The 22,642-nt window shown below is 34.8% G+C and overlaps 1 protein-coding gene across 1 annotated transcript in view; it reads right to left on the minus strand.

Moving 5' to 3' along the window:
• MDGA2 (MAM domain containing glycosylphosphatidylinositol anchor 2) overlaps window positions 1-22,642 on the minus strand; it is a 707,950-nt gene that overhangs the window by 181,467 nt on the left and 503,841 nt on the right. The window contains exon 10 of the mRNA XM_043986356.1: window positions 6,494-6,642. Coding sequence (XP_043842291.1) covers window positions 6,494-6,642 — 149 coding nt within the window. The remainder of the gene's footprint in view (window positions 1-6,493; window positions 6,643-22,642) is intronic.

Here is a 22,642-nt window from a genome sequence, read left to right on the forward strand (position 1 = left end):
ACCCACATAAACCATCAGCATTCTTATAAATCACAAACAAACCTTCCCTGTGGGAAGGATATTAAGAAATATCCCATTTAAAATAAGGCAGCATAAAATACCTTGGAGTACTCCTGCCAAAACAAAGCAAGGGAATATATGAATAAAATTATAAAACCCTTTTTATACAAATATAGGCAGATTTAAATAATCAGGGAAATATCAATTGTTCATGGATAGACAGGGCAAATATTTAAACAGTGACAATTTTACCTAGACTATTTAATTCAATGCCATCCCAATTAAAATATCAAAAAATGTTAGTGTAGCACCGGCCCTAGATTCAGGAGGATCTGAGTTTAAATCTGCCCTCAGACACTTTACACACTTACTAGCTGTGTGACCCTGGGCAAGTTACTTAAACCCAATTGCCTCAAAAAAAAAAAAGTTAGTGAATTAGAAAAATATATATAAGAAAATTCATTTGGAAGAACACAAAGTCAAGAATATAAAAGGAATTAATGAAAGAAAATATAAAAGAAGGAGGTTTAGAAGAACTATATCTTAAACTATATTATAAGGATATAATTATTAAAGCTATCTGATACTGGCTATGAAATAGAAAGGTAGATCAGTGGAATAGAATAGACATACAATTTATAGCAGCAAGTAAATATACTAAACAAATTTGACAAATGTAAACACAAATTTTGGGATAAGAATTCATTATATGATAAAAATTATTGGGAAAACTGGAAAGCAGTCTGGCAGAAATTGGGCATAGAGGCAATATCTTATACCATTTACTAAAATAAGATTAAAATTGACACCTGATCTAAATATAAAGAGATATTACAAGAACATTTGACAAACATGGAATATCTTATCTATCAGACTTATGGATAGGTAAATAATTTACAAATAAACTAGAGATAGAGAACTTGGTGATGGATAATTTCATGTACATTAAATTAAAAAGGTTTTGTACCAATAGAACAAATGTAGCCAAGATCAGAAAGAAAGCAGAAAATGGGGGTGGGGAAGTCACATATCTCACATATATAAAGAACTTTGTCAAATCCATAAGAATATATCATTACTCAATTGATAAGTGGTCAAAAGATATGAACAGGCAGTTTTCTAAAGAAGAAATCAAAATATAGTCATATAAAATGCTCTAAATCATTATTGATTAGAGAAATTCAAATTAAAACAAACTTGAGACATGTTGTAGCTCTCAGATTGGCTAAAATAATTGAAGAGGAAAGCAACAAATGTTGGAGAGGATATGGAAAAATTCACTGTTGGTAGAACTCTGAACTGATCCAACCATTTTGGAGAGCAATCTGGAATTATGTCCAAAGAATTATCACTCTGCCTTTTGACATAGAAATATGACTGCTATATCTATCTCCCAAGAAAATTAGGGGAAAAAGGGAAAAATTAAGGAAAAAGGAAAATAACCTATATATTCTAAAATATTTTTAGCAGCTTTCATTGTGGTGGCAAAGAACTGTTAATTGTACGGATGTCAATTGGGGAATGACTGAACAAGTTGTGATATATGATTGTTATGAAATACTGCAGTGCTCTAAGAAACAATGAACTTGATGATCTTAGAAAAAAATATGGATAGACTTGCATGAAATAATGAAGAGTGAAATGAACAGAATCAAGAGAATGTTGTACACAATAACAGCAATATTGTCTAAGATATATAGAAGCCTGTAGAACACTGCGTGTGTTTGTAGGTTCTTGAGATTGCAGACTTGAACTCTAAAAGGGACCATGTTTAGCTATACAGCTTTTGAAAGTTAGCTCCTAGCTTGCTGATGAGACCGAAAGATTTATCAGAATTGTGCCTTTAGTCCCACAACTACCTCCATTGGGTACTGAATAGCTGTAATGTTCATAAGGAAGAATGAAGGCAAGACACTGTCCAAGCCCCTGGCATTCACATCTGTTGGAGGTTTGGTAATCCAGATTACATCTCCACTGACAATGATACTTCAATTTGCACCACCTTTATCCAGCACTGAACCCTCAGGAAACTAGGACAATTGAGCAATGGAAGGGACAGTAAAAAGTCCAACTCAAATACTCTCATTTCCAACAAGCTGTGGGAAGGATGGCTATATTGATTTCCTCATACAGTCCCCACCTTAAACTCTACTGTGTCCTTTTATGGGTCTCCCTTAATCCATCTGCTGAATTCACATTTGTAAGAGGTTGGAAATGAGGGATTGGAAGGGATTGTGACTGACTTTGACTGTAAATGATACTGTACTCACAATTGTTTCTCTAAAATTTGAGGCCCAGTTAGGGCTGGGGGGAGGGGGGAGGTTCTTTTTTTTTTCAGCCTGCCTCATGGTGGTAGGAAGTCAGGGAAGCACAGATGCTAACCTCACTGCACACTCTCTTGGAGATAGAAAGAAACAACTTTCCTATCTCTGTTTTATTGTGCCCACAAAGGACCTTTCCTGGCATGGTGAGGGTTCTATTGATTTCCTCATATAGCTACTTTTATTTCTCATTGTAATTAGGTGGGCAGGTTTTATATATAGATATATAGGGGATGATAAACAGGCCCAAAGATATCCTAGAAGGAAGTACAGGAAACATACTGTGGGTTTCAGAAGAATAAAAATGAATTATCATTTAGTAGGCTGAACTTAGACTATTAAATGATGGGGAGGAAGGAGTGTAACTTAACTTGTTCTTTACACTTCTTGGTGACCTTGAGACACTCTTTTTTTTTTTTTTTTTTTTTTTTTAGCAAGGCAATTGGGGTTAAGTGACTTGCCCAGGGTCACACAGCTAGTGTTAAGTGTCTGAGGCCGGATTTGAACTCAGGTACTCCTACCTCCAGGGCTGGTGCTCTATCCACTGTGCCACCTAGCTGCCCCAGGACACTCTTAATGGTTTTATCTGATCCTGTTTGATAACCACAGTGGATATCTTCAGAACTGATAGCCATTGTTTTGACTAGCCAGGCACCACTTATTTGGTTACAGTGACTCCTGTTATTGTCAACTCTACTATCACAAAATTAATAATAACTTTACAATGAGGCTATCCCAAAGGTGGAGATATATATATATATATATATATATATATTTTTTTTTTTTTTTGCGAGGCAATGAGGGTTAAGTGACTTGTCCACGGTTACACAGCTAGTTAAGTGTCAAGTGTCTGAGGCCGGATTTGAACTCAGGTCCTCTTGAATCCAGGGATGGTGCTTTATCCACTGCACCACCTAGCTGCCCCCAAAGGTGGCTATCTTAACATCATACTGGTTTGGTCACCCAGCCCTTGGGACTCCCAAAAAGGCAACTTTTTAGTACCAAGACAAAATATGAGTGTAAGGGACAAGACCGAAGAAAATTTTATTCCACATACAGTAGGTATCCACCTACTCTTTGTCACAGTCTCATATACAGAATTATTCATGATGCACTATTTAAAGTCTGTACACATGGGGTATCAAGGTTCTTGAAATTTTTAGCTATATAGTCACCTTCCTCAATCAATGGTCATCTCTTAAATGTCTCAGAAAGTGTAGGAAGACTTGTGGGGAATGCAGGGTTTTTCAGAACCCATAAATATTTGGAAGTCAAAGTCCATCATTAGTTACTATACCATCATGTGGAAATGGAAGTAGTGCACTACTACCATGCACAATGTACATTTGTGATAGGTAAATATTACCTTGGACACTCCCCAATTGAGCATGTTTCCTAGGGATATATATTCTGATCTTTTTCTGTATTCACAAAGATAGTCCTTGAATTCACAGAATTACAATGAATTAGAACTTGTCAGGAGGGATAATCCAACAATTGATTTCATTACCTCCTTAGGTTTTACTTCTAGAAGTCCAAAATTTTTTTTTATGGGGCAATGAGGGTTAAGTGACTTGCCCAGGGTCACACAACTAGTAATTATCAAGTGTCTGAGGCTGGATTTGAACTCGGGTCCTCCTGAATCCAGGGCCAGTGCTTTATCCACTGTGCCACCAAGCTGACCCCAAACTTTCTACACCTAGGAAATAATTAGGAATTTACCTTATACTGAAGTAATTATAAATGATGAAATAGCTCAAGCCATCAATGAGCAGACTGAGAGCCTAACCTTGTTAGCCTGAATGGTGTTAGACTAGGAAGCTACCCTATCCTACTTGTTACCCAATCAATGAGGGGGTATGTGCATTGGCTAACAATTCCTGTTGATTTTGGGTGAATACCACTAAGAAGGTACAACAATTGGTGGCTAGGATCAGAAAATAGGTCATTTGGCTTTCTTTTGAAATGTGCAATAAGCAGATAGCAAGATGATCTAAGTCCTCAATGTCCCAACTAGTCAACACTGACATTTCCAATGGGAAAACATACTGATACTTACAGTTGGAGCTCCTGTAAACAGAAGAAATTAAACAAGGAGGTGAATTGTGAGGACTGGCTTATTGTTAGGCTCTAGATAACAAAGTGATTTCATGCTTGGCCATTAATTGACACTTCTATGTATTTGGAAATTCCTATGTGCCTAATAACTGGTTCATCCAGGTATATTTAGGGTTAGGTAGGCAAGTTTAGCAAATTTTCCTAATCATAATTCCCTAGTGGTTGATAAAAGGGGAAAAGAGGGTGGGGGGTGGGTTCCATTTCAAATCACCTACTAATTGATTACCCCTAACGTTCTCTTCCCTGTGAATCTCTCCAAGAACAAGAGTAGATATCCCAGAGACCTGGAGTATGGGGGCAGGGTACTCCTTTTCTCAGTAGACCTGAGCTACCATTTCTTTGTATGCACATGGAACTATAGGGACAAGGAGTCAGATGGTTGCATGATTTGAGTACTAAACTTCCTGACTCATGAAACTTTGAATTCTTATATTCCTTTCTGGTACTTCTTTACCTATGTCCTACTTACAATGGGGAAAAGGCCACCAGGAATCAGTAACAGGCAATGCTGAGGTATAAGATAAGATACTCAACAAAATGACATATCAATAGCAAAATTATCTTATCAAGGGAAACTCCTGAAATAATTATGTTGGGAAATAAAAACAATTCAATCACACACACACACACACACACACACACACACACACACACAAATAAACAAAGTTGTTCCAGAACCTGAGGAAAAATCAACTAATCTGAAAAGAAACAGAGAAATTAATTGCATTTCAATTTTAAAGCAAAAGTGTTATACAATAGTTGTGCAAGAGGAAAACTAAAGTCCACTGAGGCTTATAAAAATGCTAATCCTTCCAAATAATAAATTAGGTATTTTTGGAACAAGAAGAACAAGAAAGATATAGATCTACTCTTTGAAGAAAAAGGAACTTCTGTTAACAGATGACAGAAGAAAGATCTCTGCAACTTGGATTTTTGCTACCGAGCTCAAAACAATTGTGAGGGAAGAGTTTGTGAAGCATAAAATATTCCCAAAAAAAGAGAGTGAGATATTATTATCAGTTTAGTTTCTCCTCAAAGAAGAAAGGAAGCCTTCACACACATTAGTAGACCACTTGTGGGGAGCTTACAGAAGAACAAGGGTAACACAGTATCAGTAAGAATAGGTGGGTTATGGTCTGAATGGTTGAAGGAACTTATAGATCAATTTGAATATTATTTAATTCTATCTTCCCAATAAAGGGGAATTAGGCAACTGTGATCAGTACTCTTCCTACAACTCACATTGTTTTTGCTTTTGTTTTTGTATTTTTGCAGGGCAATGAGAGTTAAGTGACTTGCCCAGGGTCACACAGCTAGTAAGTGTCAAGAGTCTGAGGCCAGATCTGAACTCAGGTCCTCCTGAATCCAGAGCCAGTGCTTTATCCACTGAACCAGCTAGCTGCCCTCCACACTGTTTTAAAGTATACCTGATGACAGTCTTTAAATAGAAGTCCTGAATTTGCAGTAAGAAGATAGTGGTTCAGATACATGTTCTGTTGTGTTTTTGTTTTTTAATTCAAGCAAGTCATATGGGGTATTGGATGAAGTGAACCTAGATCTTGCAGTTCTAAAGAAAAGGATCTTTGAAAATGTATTTAAGTGTTGTCATATGGGAAAAAGGAGTATATAGAAGTTTTATTTTCAACAAGTATCATGTCATTCTTCTTCATGTAGAGATCAAGTTTCTCATAAAATATGGAGGGCTAAATATTTAATCTATCCATTATCATATTATAAAATACATAATTAGTTCTAAAAGTTCCTAAGTAGGGGCAGCTAGATGGCGCAGTGGTTAAAGCACTGGCCCTGTATTCAGGAGTACCTGAGTTCAAATCTGGCCTCAGACACTTGACACTTACTAGCTGTGTGACTGTGGGCAAGTCACTTAACCCCCATTGCCTAAAAAAAAAAAAAAAAAAAAAGTTCCTAAGTACTTCATGACTACGAACACATTTCTACCATGTATGTAAATGAATAGGAAAGTAATTATAACATAATCTTTAGAGAAATAAAGAAAATAGTCATCACATATGAATATCAATTAATTTTCTCACCTGCCTTATACCCAAGCGATATGCAACAATGCGGTCCACTGCATCAGGATTCATTTGAGTCCATTGTAGACTATAGGAATATACTCGATGTCTGTTTTGCCATACAGGATTATAGGTGTCATAATAGAATTCAGGAGCATAGGCCTTGCCTAAAGTAAAGAAAAATGCATTAGATTCCAATGGTAAAAATGTGAAGTTTAAAAGAGCTATGTGGCATAACAGATAGAGTGCTGGGACAGGAATCAGCAAGACCTGATGTCAAATCTGGACTCAGACTCTTACTAGCTTGTGTAACCCTAGGCAAGTCACTTAACACTTAGTTTCCTCATCTATAAAGCAAATGAGAGGAGGAAATGGCAAACCACTCTAGCATCTTTGCCAAGAAAAGCCCAAATGGAATCACAAAGAGTCAGACAAAATTGAAAAAGAACTAAACAAGAACAACAACAATAACTACCATTAATTATAAATTGTATTATTATCCAGTTTTCATTCTCCTGGACCTCTAATAATCTTCCCTCTTGTTTGAAATTTCTCTTCACTTAACCTGATTAGCTTTTTTCTCTTCCCACTCCTCCAACCCACAACTTCAACAAACAGATAAATATCTGTGTCTTCACAGATCTTCTTCCTTCTAACCTCCTTAAGTGTAGATTTTCAATAAGTTTCACAATATCAATGAAAAGATTGTGGTAGGACATAAAAAGAAATTAAAAATGCAAAAAATATTAAATATATATGCTATTGAATATAATGCAATAAAAGTATACTCAAAAATGTTTTAAAGAAAGGATTCAAACTGAAATGGAGATTAAACAATTTAATCCTAATAACAACCTATAAAGATGACAATTTCATTAAAGGAAAGACTTCTTTTGTGAGGCACTGAAAGCAATCTTTATGGGAAAATTTTTCTTAAAATATTTTTATCAGCAGAAGAGATGAGTGAAATAAGAATGTTGAGGGAGGAACTAGAAAAACATCAAACATAAAAACAAAAATAGAAATTCTGAATCTCCAAAAAATAAGTAAAAATAAATACAAGTTATTCCCAAATGATAAATGGTCAAAGGATATGAACACGCAGTTTTCAGACAAAGAAAGCAAAGCTATCTATAATCATATGAAAAAATGGAAAATATTGGATGTTGGAGGGGATATGGGAACATTGGGATGCTAATCCACTGTTGGTAGAGTTGTGAAAATAATCATTCTGGAGAGCAATGTGTAACTATGCCCAAAGGGCTATTGAACTGTGTATACCCTTTGATCCAGCAATACTACTGCTATATTTATATCCCAAAAGATCCCAAAAGATCCCCCAAAAAAGAAAAAGACATATTTGTACAAAAATATTTATAGCAGCTCTTTTTGTGGTGGCCAAGAATTGCAAATCAAAGGAATGCCCATCAATTGGGGAATGGCTAAACAAACTGTGGTATATGATGGTGATGGAATATTATTGTGCTATAAGAAATGACAAGCAGGATGACTTCAGAAAGGCCTGGAAAGACATGTGTGAAATGATGTATAGTGAAGTGAGCAGAACCAAGAGAACATTATGCACAGAGACAGCAATATTGTTTGATGAAGAACTGTGAATGACTTGACTATTCTCAACAATACAAAGATCCAAGACAATCTCAAAGCACTATTGATGAAACATACTATCCACCTCCAAAGAAAGAACTGATATTCATGGAATAGACTGAAACATGCTACTTTTCATTTTATTTCATTTTTTTCCTTTTAATCAAGTTTTTTTGTACAAAATGACAAATATGGTAAATTATGTAAGCATAATTATGCGTGTATAACCCATATCTGATTACTTGCCACTTCAGAGAGGAGGGAAGGGAGAGAGAGAAATAGGGATAAAAATTGGAGCTCCAAACCATAAATAAAAATGTTTATTGCATTACAAGAAAGAAATACAGTTAAAAAACCTTTTTGGTACAATATAATTTAATGAATACCTTTAGATTTTACTGACCAAGGCAAATATACTGTTTTAATAAAAAATTATTTGGATTAACATGGAGATACAGACAATCATATCACTTTAAAGTAACATTATCTCATTAATTTGCTTTTGTTGATGTCTTTTGTTTTTTAGAAAAATCTACATTTCTCGCTGTTTTCTTCTCCCCTCCTACCTGAGTAGCATGGCTCATAATAAAGTACATAAAAAGAGAAAAATAAAATGTTCAATAAAACTACAACCTATGGTCTATCTCTGCAAACAAGTTGATAAGGTATCTCTTCTTCGGCCACAGACCTGATCATTACAAATCAAAGTATTAAAGTCGAATTATTTTGTGGTAATTATTCATTCTATTTATGTTGCTGAAGTCATTATTTATTTTGTTTCCTGGTTCTATTTATTTAATTTTGCATGTGCCCATATAAACCATTTTATCACACAATAATATTCCATTTCATTCATGAGCTAGTGAATGAGCATTTACTTTATTTTTATTTATTTATTTAGAGTTTTCCCCAAGTTACATGTATAAACAAATTTTCACACCTATTTAAAAAATTTGTGTTCCATATTCTCTTCCTCCATCACTCCCCCTTAAGAACTCAAGTAATTCAACACATGTGCAATACATGTGCAGTCATGCAAAACATTTACACATTAATCAGCTTGTAAAAGAAAACAGACAAAAAAACTTTAGAAAGAGGAACAAAAAAATTATACTTCAATCTGTATTCAGATAACATCACTTCTTTCTCTGTAGATGGATTGCATTTTTCATAAATACTTCTGATAGCCTCCTGCTCATCATTTCCCACAGCACAATATTGTTCCATCACAATCTCATCCCACAATTTGTTTAGCCATTTCCCAGTTGATGGACATCACACCAATTTTTAATTCAACTATTTTTTAACCTCTTCTAGGATACCAACCTAGCAGTGTCATTGGTAGGTTGAAGAGTATGTATGTTTTTATAGCCCTTTGGTCATAGTTCCAAATTTCTCTATAGAATGTTTGAATCTGTTTACAACTTTACCAAGAGTGTATTAATGTCTCATTTCCCCCATATCCCCCACAACATTTGTCATTTTCCTCTGCTATCCTATTGTCTATTCCAATAGGTATGAGGTTGGGGCACTTAGGTGGTGCAGTGGATAAAGCACTGGCCCTGGATTCAGGAGGACCTGAGTTCAAATCCAGCCTCAGACACTTGACATATACTAGCTGTGTGACCCTGGGCAAGTCACCTAACCCTCATTGCCCTACAACCCCCCCCAAAAAAAGAACAAACAGAAAAACAAAAAAATCACAAAAAAAGCCCAAAATACACAAAAAAGTTTCCTTTCCAATAGGTATGAGGTAGTACCCAGAATTGTTTTGACCTGAATCTCTCCAATTGATAGTGAGTTAGGACATTTTTTTTTCATATGGCTATAGATGGCTTTGATTATTTCATCTGAAAACTTCATATCTTTTGATCATCTATCAATTGGGGAATGGCTTTCATTTTAACAAATTTGACTCAGTTCTCTATGTGTTTGAGAACTGAGGCCTATCAGACAAACTTACTTCAAATTTTTTTCAGTTACTATTGCTAACTGTATTACCCTCCATCCTAGTCCCTCCCCTTGATATTTACTCTATTTTCTATCTTCTTTCACCCTATCTTTCCTCAAAAGAGTTTTGCTTCTGATTGCCCCATACCCCAATCTGCTCTCCCTTCCTTCACCCCTCCCCTTTTATACCCTTCCCCTCCCACTTTCCCACAGGGCAAGATATATTACTATACACAATTGAGTGTGTATGTTATTCTATCTTTGAGCCAATGCTGATGAGACTAAGGCTCATTCACACCCCTGTACCTCCCCCATCTTCCCCTCTACTCTATAGGCTTTTTCTTGCTTCTTTTATGTGAGATACTTTATCCCATTCCACCTTTCCCATTCCCTTTCTCCCAGGCCATTCCTCTCCCCTCTTAATTTTATTTTTTTTTAAAGATATCAACATGAGGCAGCTAGGTGGAACAGTAGACAAAGCACCAGCCCTGGAACCAGAAGGACCCGAGCATAAATCTGGCCTCAGAAACCCAAGACTCAACAGCTACATGACCCTGGGCAAGCCACCTAGCCTTGACTACCCCACACACAAAAAAAACCACAATAAAAACAATAAATGCTTTAAAGATACCATCCCTTCATATTCAACTCACACCTGTGACTTTTAAGTATATGCCATTCAGCTGCCCTAATACTGAGAAAGTACTTATGAGTTAGAAGTATCATCTTCCCATGTAGGAATGTAAACAGTTTTACCTTTTAACATCCCTCATGATTTCTTTTTCATGTTTACCTTGTTATGCTTTTCTAGGGTCTTGTATTTGAAAGTCAAATTTTCTATTCAGTTCAGGACTTTTCATCATGAATTCCTGAAAGTTCTCTCTTTTACTGAATTCCCATTTTTTCCTCTGAAAATTTATACACAGTTTTGCTAGGTAGGTGATTCTTGGTTGTAATCCCAGTTTCTTTGACCTCCTGAATATCATATTCCATGCCCTCTGATTCTTCTATAGAAGCTGCTAGATCTTGGGTTATCCTGACTGTGGCTTCACAGTACTTGAACTGTTTCTTTCTGGCTGTTTGAAATATTTTTTCCTTTCCCTGGGAGCTCTAGAATTTGGCTATAGTATTCCTGGAAGTTTTCATTTTGGGATTTCTTTCAGGAGGTGATCTGTGGATTCTTTCAAATTCTATTTTATCTTCTGCTTCTAGAATATCAGGGCAATTTTCCCTATTTCCTGGATGATAATGTCTAAGCTCTTTTTTTGATCATGGTTTTCAGGTAGTCCAATTTTTAAAAATTATTTCTCCTGGATCTATTTTTTACATCAGTTGTTTTTCCAAGGGGATATTTCACATCACCTTCTATTTTTTTTTCATTCTTTTGGTTTTGCTTTATTGCATCTTTATTTCTCATAAAGTCATCAGCTTCCATTTGTTCAATCCTAATTCTTAAGAAATTATTTTCTTCAGAGAGCTTTTGTACCTCCTTTTCCATTTGGCCAATTTGGCTTTTCAAGTTGTTGATTGTTTTTGTTTTGCTTTGTTTTGTTTTTGTTTTCATGATTTTCTTCCATCTCTCATTTCTCTTTCAATTTTTCCTTCTACCTCTCTTACTTTATTTTCAAAGTCCTTTTTGAGCACCTCCATGGCCTGAGACCAATTTATATTTTTCTTGGAAGCTTTGGATGTATGAGCTTTGATTTTGTTATCTTCTTCTGAGTATGAATTTTGGTCTTAATTGTCACCAAAGAAGATTTCTAGGTTCAGCATTTATTTTTTCTGTCTGCTCATTTCCCTAGCCTATTTCTCGACTTTTACCTCCTCTTAAAGTGAAGCACTACTTCAAGGATGCACTGTCCCAAGCATCAGGGGGTCCCAGGTGGTACAATTTATGGAAAGTCACGTTCTCTACTCCCCTGGCCTCTGCTCTGGTCTGTAAGTAGCCATGGATGTGCCTGCTTGCTCTTTATCCTGGGAACAGAATCCTATTTCACTGTGGTTGCAACTTGGCCACCACTCAAAACTGCTTCCTGGTCACGAGCACAGGAGACACAACAGAGTTCACCTCAGCACCACCAGAGACCCCTGCAATCTCCCCCCAGCCCAGCCAACTGCTTGACCCCCTCACCAGTCTGTGAGCTGAGTTCCAGAAGTAGCTGCTGCTTCAGCTGATTCCAAGGCTCTGGAGGCTTGATTCTTTGGGGCTAGGGCTGGGTCTGCATGGTGTGGCCCAGGTGTACACTCCACTCTCATCCCACTACAACAGACCTTTCTTCCTGACCTTCTAAGCCATCTTTGACTGGAAAATGATCTCATCCCATCCTTTTGTGGGTTCTGCTACTCTAGGAATTGCTTTATGGCATTATTTGAAAGTATTTGGAGGGGTTTTGTGGGAGAGCTCCCAGAAGTCACTGCTTTTCCTCCACCATCTTGGCTCTGCCCCAAATATTTAGCATTTACTTTCTTTACAATTTTTACTTACCAAGAAGAGTGCTGCTATCAACATTCTAGTGAATTACAGAAGCTATCTTTCTGTAATTATCCTTCTTGTGGAATATGCCTAACAAAGGAATTTCTGAGTCAGAGGGCTTGCACATTTTAAGCATTTCTTTTGCATAATTCCAAATTCCTTTCCAGAGTTTTAGACTAATTGTGTCTCCATTAGCAATTCACTACAGTACTTGTCTTTCCACAATCTCACTGACACAGAGTGTCAACTTCTGCCATCTTTGCAAATTTGTTACATGTGGCACAACTTCAGTGTTATTTTAACTTGCATTTTTCTTATTAGTGAATTAGAACAATCTTTCCTATGGCTGTTAATAGTCTGTATTTCTTTTGAGAAATATTCATTTTCCTTGAACACAATAATTGGGAAGCGTATTTGGCCTTCAGCATTTCTGTTAGTTTTCTCTAAATCCTAAATATCAGACCCTTGTCAGATATATTTAATCAAAGATTTTTCCCAGTTGAACTTTGTCTATATCTTGACTGAATAAGTTTTATTCACGAATAAGCATCTAATATAATTGAAACTATCCATTTAATTTTTTAATCACTCATAACATTTGTTCAGTAAAGAATTTGTTCCTTACTCATACCTATGAAAGCTATATATAATCTGCTTCTCTTTCAATTGTATGGTCTTTAATATTAAAAATTAAACTTTATTTTAAAAAATATATCCAGTTTACCTTATTGTCATACATAACTAAACTAAACAGAATATAAATTGTTGGTCTAAACCCAATTTTTGCCAGACTGCTTTTGAGATTTCTTAGAAATCTTTTTGTTGTTGTTACATAAGGAAGGCTTTTTCCCCCTAAGAAACATATTTTTCAAGTTTGTCTAATACCAGGATGTGAGAAATGGGCAATTGTCTCCTCTCAATGTGGATATAACAAGTCAGTCATACTCCCCTGACCTGTTTGTAGGATAAAGGTCTCAGATCCCCTCCTCCCCCTCAGGTTAGCAAGGTCACATGGTTCAAGGAGCCCTGGTCTCAATTAGGTCCTCTCCAGAGTTCTGCCCATATAAGGAAGTATAAGGTCCACTCCTGAGTTATGCCCATACAAGGAAGAGGGGTGGGAATACTGCGTTCCAATTAGCTAGTTTTTGCAAGTAGATTGTAACCCCGACCAGTGATGAAAAAAGGGGTAGGTCCATTCACGTTAGGGACTAGGGTATAAAACAAGGCCTGCGAGCCCCCTTTTTGGGCACCCACTAGCTGCACACTAGGGTGCCTCCTTCTCATGAGAAGAAAATAAAGCCTTTGTCACCTCGCTGCTGAGTTCCTGAGAATTATTGAGAAGAGGATGGATTTTTCCCTCACACTGGATATTTGAATTCAATTTTTCTTCCTTGCTGTATCTATTCCACTGACCTACTTTTCTATTTTTAAACCAAGACCCAATTTTTTTTAGGTTAATTTTGTCATTATTTTGTCTTGTTCTATAAAATATATTTATGATAGTTGGATTGGTATGACACTAAATCTATATATTAACTTGTTAATGATACTTTGTGTGGACTCTCATTAATTCTTTTTCCTTTCCATCATTTTTGAAATTTAATTCTGTTTCATTCATCTTACTACTTCCTATTTGTTTTTATTTTTTATTTTTGTGGAGTTGAAACTTCTGAAGTACTGGGCTGCTTTTCTAATCAATGTCTAAGTTATTATATTTGCAGATCTTGCTCCATTTTTGCTTTTTTCTGTTTTACTTTCATTCTTAGAAGTATCAATTTATGAGAAAAGGAATGGGGATAAAAGTAGTGCCTTATGGTAAAGATTACCTTGTACACCAGACTGTGAAGTCCAGTTGTACTCTGTGCCCTTCTCATTATCATTCTTCCTATTGACCATGTTATTTAATAACATTTTGCTAATTCCACTTTCCAGTAATGCCCCAGGTCATATTTTCTATTCTTTCTCTTTTAAAAAAATAATTGCTAAATATAGGGCAAGGGTTCATTTTATTATGTTTATTACGTTTATTACTTTTCTTGATGATTGCATTTTTTTTCTTTCTTGTGTTTCTGATGTATAGGTTTTTTTGAAAGTTAAACATCCCTACTTGAGTTTGCTTTTTAGGCACAGAAATCCCTCAAATTCTTTTCTCTTGTTGAACATCAAATTTTTTATTCATCGCTAGGGTCAAGTTTGGGGAGTATATAATTTTAGGTTATTGTTTCTGATCCTCTGCCTTATGGAATATACTATTTGGAATTTGGTTCTTTGGTTTTTAGTCAGTATAGTATAGTTGTGTGTTATTCAAATTTCATTTTCTTTCTAATTGAAGGAATTGATTGTTTTTTTTTAAAGTTTGATAGAATTTTCATGAAAATCTATCTAGTTTCAAGGGGGCAGCTAGGTGGCACAGTGGATAAAGCACCGGCCCTGAATTCAGGAGGACCTGAGTTCAAATCTGGTCTAAGACACTTGAGACTTACTAGCTGTGACACCCTGGGTAAGTCACTTAACCCTCACTGCCCCACAAAAACTACAACAACAACAACAACAACAACAATAACAACAAAGAAAATCTATCTAGTCCCATGTTGCTGTTGTCATTATTCCCTCTCCTCCCCAATTTAGGAATTTATCAGTGTCTTTGATTTCTTTTTTTTAATTGGGTAAAATTTTCTATTATTTTTGTTCTTTTTATTTGGGCATTTATTTATTTTTATAAATATTCATTCATTTTATGTAAGATGTTTCTATTGGCACATGATTGGGCAAAAAGTTCCTCATAATTTCATTTATTTCTTCTTAATTTTTTTGCTGAATTATCTTTTTGCATCTTTGATACTTTGTATTTTACTTTTTAAAAAAGTCTCCCTTTATCTAGAAAGTTTGGCCTATGACTTTGCAAAGAGCTTTGTTGCCCTTGGTGACAAGTTTAGAAAATTAAAACATACATTTGTTCCATTTTTACAGCAAAGATAGTAAAAGCTTGACATAATTGATAAATTTTTGATATTCAAGATAATAAGGTCTGTGTTTATAGCTGAAAGACTATGTCCTTCTTTCACTTACATAATTTGCAGCTGTGGATGACACCTTTACAAAAATTGACTCATAAAAACTCCATAAATAAATTCAGAACAACAGAAATATAAAAATCACTTACTTAATATAATGCAAAAGTAATGAAATTTAATTTAATTAAATAAGATCCATGTGAAAAAAGGATATGGTCATCAATGAAGACAAAATTATTTAATCCTGATAAATAAGTAGGTCAAAGAATAAATCATGTTATGAAATAAAATAACAGCAATGAACCTTGATCACATATTTCTTTGGTCCATTAGCTCTAAATCATTTTATTAACAAAAGAAAAAATAGCCACATCAATTAGTTGGGCAAACTATTACTAGAAAAACAATGAATAAAAAAATTCCATAACAACAACAAAAACACAAATATTAAAACTAAAAATGATAAATGAAATTGAAAGATAATAATTTATTTTAATAAATAAAACTTTAAAAAATAATTTGTTCACTAATTTCATAAAATGACAGGAAAACTAAATTACCAAAGTCCATCATGATAAAGAAGAATAAAATTGGGAAGCAGATCAAACAGAAAGAAAGTTGTTAGAAAACATTTTATTCAATTAAATTCCAGAAATATAAAATAATCAGATCAATAAAACAAAAATAGGTAATTTAAATAAATCAATACATGGAAAATGAATTAAAAATGAATAAATCAGCTCCCAAGATCAAGATTCACAAATGAATTCATTTAAAAATGGATAAAAATGTCAAAATAATTACATAAAGCATTTGCAAAAATAGAGAATCAAGACATCCTTTCAAATTCTCTGTCAAAAAAAGTATGGTAATACCTAAACCATAGGGAGACAAAGCAGAGAAAAATAACTTGAGACAAATATTTATAATGACTATTGATGGGAAAATAAATAATAAAATGTTAATGAAGAGGCTATAACAACTTATTAAGAAGACTTTATATTATGGCACGTTTATATTTATGTCAGGAATAAAGAGTTGAATCAACATTGGCAAATAATGAAATAGTAAACTATATTAAAAATAAAAATTAAAAAAAATGTCATGATTTGGGCAGAACAGCTAAGAATCATAGCTAACATTTATATTGTACTTACTCAGTACTGTGCTAAGTGTTTTAGAATTAGTGTATCATTTGATTCCCCTACCTGGGGTGTAGGTGCTATTATCATCCCCATTTAATAGTTGAGGAAACCAAGACAAACTGAAGTTAAGTGAGTTGACTGAGTCACAGAGCTAGGTAATGTGTGAGGATGGTTTTGGACTTAGGTCTTCATGACTCCAAGCCTAGGTCTCTATCCATTGTGCCAGCTGCCTTGCAGAAAAAAAAAAAAAAGATTTTGATAAAATATAACATTCAGTTATATTAACAAATCAATCAGAACAGGAATAAATGGAACTTTCCTTAATATGATGATTAGTATCTATTTTAAAATATGTTTATTTGTAGGGGCAACAAGGTGACAAAGTGGATAGAGCACCAGCCCTAGAGTCAGGAAGACCTGAGTTCAAATCTGGCCTCAGGCACTTACTAGCTCTGTGTGATTCTGGGTAAATCACTTAATCCAGATTGCCTCAAAAAACAACACCACCACCCTTTATTTGTAATTGATAAAAAAACTAGAGGTCATTCTAATAAGATCAGAGACAAAGCAAGCATGACCTAAGTTATGGATTCAGTGATATAACAATAAACTTGCCAATAGGTTTTTTTATAGAACCAGATGAAATAAAAACAATTACAAAACAATTGAGCAAGAAAAAGGTCATGTATCTCAATGTTAAAAAAATGAAAAAAAAAAAGACCCAGAAGTACCAGGCCTCAGACTATAATGTAATAATGATCAAAACCACCTGGTAATGTTTTTTTTTTTTAAATGCTGATTAGTTGAACAGATTAGGTAAATGACACAGAAACAATCTCACATATGTTTTATAAACCAAATATTATAAACTCTCTGGGATAAAGAAGCCCCTATTTGACAAAACCTTTTAGTAAAACTGAATAATAACCTGGAAAAAATTGGGTTTAGATAAACAACTCACAACATATACCATAATAGACATTAATGGATACATCACTCATATATAAAAGGTCATAACATTTTAGGAGATAGTTTATTTGACCTCATGACTCAGGTTAAAGCAATATTATAGGAAGGATATCTCTTTCTTAAGTATGGGAGGGAGAAGAGAATTCTTAAATAAACAAAAGATCAAAATGATCATAATACGTAAAATGGACATTTTTGTCATAAGTAGTTGAAAAACTTTTTCACAAGCAAACTCAATGTATTTATAATTAGAAGGAAAATAGTTAAATGTTAAAACATCTTACAAAGGCTTGACAACCAAGATATATAAGGATTTCATGTAGAACAGTAGTAATCCCCCAAAACAGATATAAGAAATGAATGGGCAATTCTCAAAAGAATAAACCCAAGCTGACCACAACCATATAAAATGCTCCAAAAAAACTAATAATAACAAAAATATTACTTAAAACAACCCTGAGGTTCTATTTCACCCTCATCAGACTACCACAAGTGACAAAAAGAGGAAAGTAGAAATTGTTGGAAATGTTTTTAGAAAACTGGTACATCAAAGGGCAGTTGGTAGAGTTGTCAGTTTGTCCAACCAATTTTGGAAAGCAATTTGAAAATATAAACCTAAAGTGAGTGAAGTGTTCATACCCTCTAACTAACAGCTATACTAGCCATACACCTCAAAGACATTAACAGGAAATAATGCCTATGTTTAAACATTTTTTGCAGGTACATTTTTCTTTTAGCAAAAAACAATTAGAATCATGGATTTTGAAGGTTGAAAGATACCTCAGTGACCATCTAGTTCAATCTATACATAAAAGTACTATGTTACATAATTGTTCATATTCTGATTGAAGACCTCTAACTACCTCTTGAAGTAGCCCACTCTACTTTGGGACAGCTCTAATTGTTGGAACATTCATCCTGATATCAAGCCTGTTTTTGATTCCTTGAAATTTCTATCCATTAGTCCTTGTTATAAACACTGGGGCTAACCAAAAGTCTAAGCTATTTTCCATTTGATGGCCATTTAAATACTTAAAACCTACCATGAGTCTTCTCTTCTTTAGGCTAAACATGTCTAGTTGTTTTAACTGATCTTGACAAGTCATGGATTCAAAACTATTCACCATACTTATTGCCCTACTCTCTTATCAATGTCTTTGCTAAACTATGGTTCCCAGAACTGAACACAATACTCTAGTTAAGGCTTTTAATGCATTCCATGATCACATTGACTTTTTTTTTTTTTTAGTGAGGCAATTGGGGTTAAGTGACTTGCCCAGGGTCACACAGCTAGTAAGTGTTAAGTGTCTGAGGCCGGATTTGAACTCAGGTACTCCTGACTCCAGGGCCGGTGCTCTATCCACCACACTACCTTGCTGTCCCTCACATTGACTTTTTGATGCCACTTCAAACTGTTGTCTCATATTGGATTTTCTATACTAAAACTCCCAGAATTTTTTTTTCTGAACAACTATTATTTAGCCATGCTTCTCTCATCTTTCATGTACTTGTGAAGCTTACTTTTTGTACCCAAGTGAAGGACTTCATATTAATCCCTACTAAATAATTTTATTTGATTCAACTCACTGCTATAGTTCATCAAGACCCTTTCTGACTCAGTAACCTAGTGCATCTTCTATCCCCAAAGATTCGTATCATTTGCAAATTTGATGAATATGCAATCTGTCTTTATCCAGGCAATTGATGAAAATGTTTAACAGAACAGGGTGAAACACAGATCCCCATGCTATTCCAGTTAAAACTTTCTGTCACTTTTATAATGAATTATTCTATAAAAAATAGTATAAGATACTTCAAAAAAAATTGCTAATATCTAGGTAATCTGTATCCATAGTGTTGCCCTAATCTACTAGTTTTGTGATTCTATTTTTTTAAAGTGAGAATGTCTGGAATTTTCTGTTTTTGAAGCCATGCTCAATTTCAAAAATAATTACTTCCTTATTTAGATGTGTGTGTATGTGTGTGTGTGTGAGAGACAGACAGACAGACAGAGGCAGACAGACAGAGACAGACAGATGGAGAGAGAAACAGAGAGAGACACAGAGAGAGAGCAGATCCTTGCATAATTAAAGTTCACTGTTACTCACTATATCATGACTTTCTATTAGGATCATCATCTGTTTCCTAAGCTTATATATCTTTTTCTTCTTTCTGTACAGGTTGTATATTGTACATTACAAAGACCCATTTTTTTCCATTTGACTTTAAACCAAATATTCTCTATCATATTTTTCCCCTTCAAATTCCTGGAAGTCTTCTCCACATCCTTTTAAGTTTTAAGCCTCTTATTATATTAGCAAAACAAGTGGCAAATACACTCTCATCTTCTTTTCTTAGCCAGGAATCTATCATCTCTATATTGTAAGTCACCATCCAGCAAACCATATCCTATTCTCATACATCATATTCTTGGCCAGCTGTTCATTTAAGATAATCTTTCATTTATTCATTACTTTCCTTTAATGGACAACTGTAAGGAAAATACAACCTTTGCCTCACTGGTCTTCATTTTTTATTCCCTAAACTTCATAATTCTTGGCAATACTATTTAGGTACCTTCTTACAGTATCATTTGTGCCCTTGTGAATATCCAGAAGTGTTTAGTTATCATTCATTTTAATAAGTCTTGGAGATTCTGTTGTGTCTTGACTATATTGTTTTAGGAATGTCAAGATGACATATGCCTATCAGTAGTGTTCCTAAGCAAGGACTCATGAAATATAACTGTTTCTCTTTTTACTCTCTCATCTCCTAGCTTCTGTGATTCTTTTATTTTTTTGTTAATTAATTTATTTATTTAGAATTTTTCCCCACCTTACATCTAAAAACAAATCATAACATGGATTTTTAAAATGTTGTATTTCCAAATTCTCTTCTTCTCTCCCTCCTCCCCTGAAAAGCTCAAGCAATTCAATATAAGTTATATGTGTGCAGTCATACAAAAAAATCAGACAAAAATAATTTAGAAAAAGGAACTAAGAACAACAACAAAAAGATACACATCTATCTTTATTCAGATAGCATCAGTTCTTTCTCTGTAGATGGACTGCATTTTTCATAAGTACTTCGGGGTTGTCTTGGAACATTGCATTGCTGAAAATAACTAAGTAATTCACAGCAGAACTCACAATGTTGCTGTTATTTTGTATATAGTACATTTCACTTTGCATCAGCTCATGTAAGTCTTTCTAAGTTTTTATGATAGTATCCTGCTCAAATCTTTTTTATAGTAAACTACATTTATATAGTACTTTTACACCCAAGAGGTTAATTATTGAAACAACAATAATAGCTAACATTTATAGAGTACCTTATACCTGACAATTTTCTTTACAATAGCCCAGCAAAGTAAGTACCACCACCACCACCACCACCATCATCCTCATCTTACATTCTTCTTCTTCAAATTTTTCCCAATTACTATCGCTGTTTTCTCCCCCATCCTATTCTCTCCCCATGATATTGACTCTATTTTCTATCTGCTTTTACCCTATCCCTCCTGAAAAGTATTTTGTTTCTGACTGCCCCCCTCCCCCAATCTGTCCTCCTTTCTTTTACATATCCCCCCTTATACCTTTTCCCTCCACCTTTCCCACAGGGTAAGAGATATTACTATACCCAATTGAGTGTGTATGTTATTTTGATGAGTGTGAGGCACATTCCCTCCCCTGCTCTTCCCCCATCTTTTCCTATACTCCATAAGCTTTTTCTTGCTTCTTTTATGTGAGATATTTTACCCCATTTCACCTCTCTCTTTCCCTTTCTCACAGTACAACCCTCTTACCCCTTAATTTTATTTTAAAGATGTCATCATGGGACAGCTAGGTGAGAAAGTGGACAAAGCACCCACCCTGAACCCAGGAGGACCTGAGCCCAAATCTGGCCCTAGACATAAGACACTTACCAGGTGTGTGACCCTGGGCATGCCACCCAAACCTGACCACCCCACACACATACAAAAAAATCGCACAAAACAACAACAACAACAACAACTAAAGCTTTACTGATATTATCCCTTAATAATCAATTCCCACCCATGCCTTCTATCTAAATTTATTCCTTTCAGCTGCCCTAATACTGAGAAAGTACTTATGAGTTAGACATATCATCTTCCCCATCTAGGACTGTAAAACAGTTTAACCTTTTAATATCACTCATGATTTCTTTTTCCTATTTACCTTTTTATTCTTCTCTAGGGTCTTCTAATTGAAAGTAAAATTTTCTATTCAGTTCAGGTCTTTTCATCAGGAATACCTGAAAGTCCTCTTTTCCATTGAAGTCCCATTTTTCCCTCTGAAAGATTATACAAGTTTTGCTTGGTAGGAGATTTTTTTGATGTTGTAATCCCAATTCCTTTGCCCTCTGGAATATCATATTCCATGCCCTCTGATTCTTTAATGTAGAAGCAGATAGATCTTGGCTTATCTTTACTGTGGCTCCACAGTACTTTCTGGCTGCTTGCAATATTTTCTCCTTGACCTGGGAGCTCTGGAATTTGGCTATAATATACCTGGAAGATTTCCTTTTAGGATCTTTTTCAGGAGGTGATTGGTGGATTCTTTCAATTTCTATTTTACCTCCTCTTTCTAGAATAACAGGGCAATCTCCCCTGACAATCTCTTAGAAGATAATGTCTAAGCTCTTTCCTTGATCATGGTTTTCAGGTAGTCCAATATTTTTTCAAATTATCTCTCCTGGATCTATTTTCCAGGTCAGCTGTTTTTCCAAGGAGATATTTCATATTGCCCTCATTTTTTTTATTCAATTGGATTTGCTTTACTGTGTCTTGATTTCTCATAGTCATCAGCTTCCATTTCTTCAATCCTAATTCTTAAGCAATTATTTTCTTCAGAGAGTTTTTGTACCTCCTTTTCCATTTGGACAATTTGACTTTTCGAACTGTTGGCTTTTTTTCATGACTTTCCTGCCTCACTTCCTTTCTCTTTCCATTTTCTTCTCTACCTTTCTTATTTTAACAGTGCTTTTT

This window comes from Dromiciops gliroides, chromosome 2, assembly GCF_019393635.1.
Source record: "Dromiciops gliroides isolate mDroGli1 chromosome 2, mDroGli1.pri, whole genome shotgun sequence".
NCBI lineage: Eukaryota > Metazoa > Chordata > Mammalia > Microbiotheria > Microbiotheriidae > Dromiciops > Dromiciops gliroides.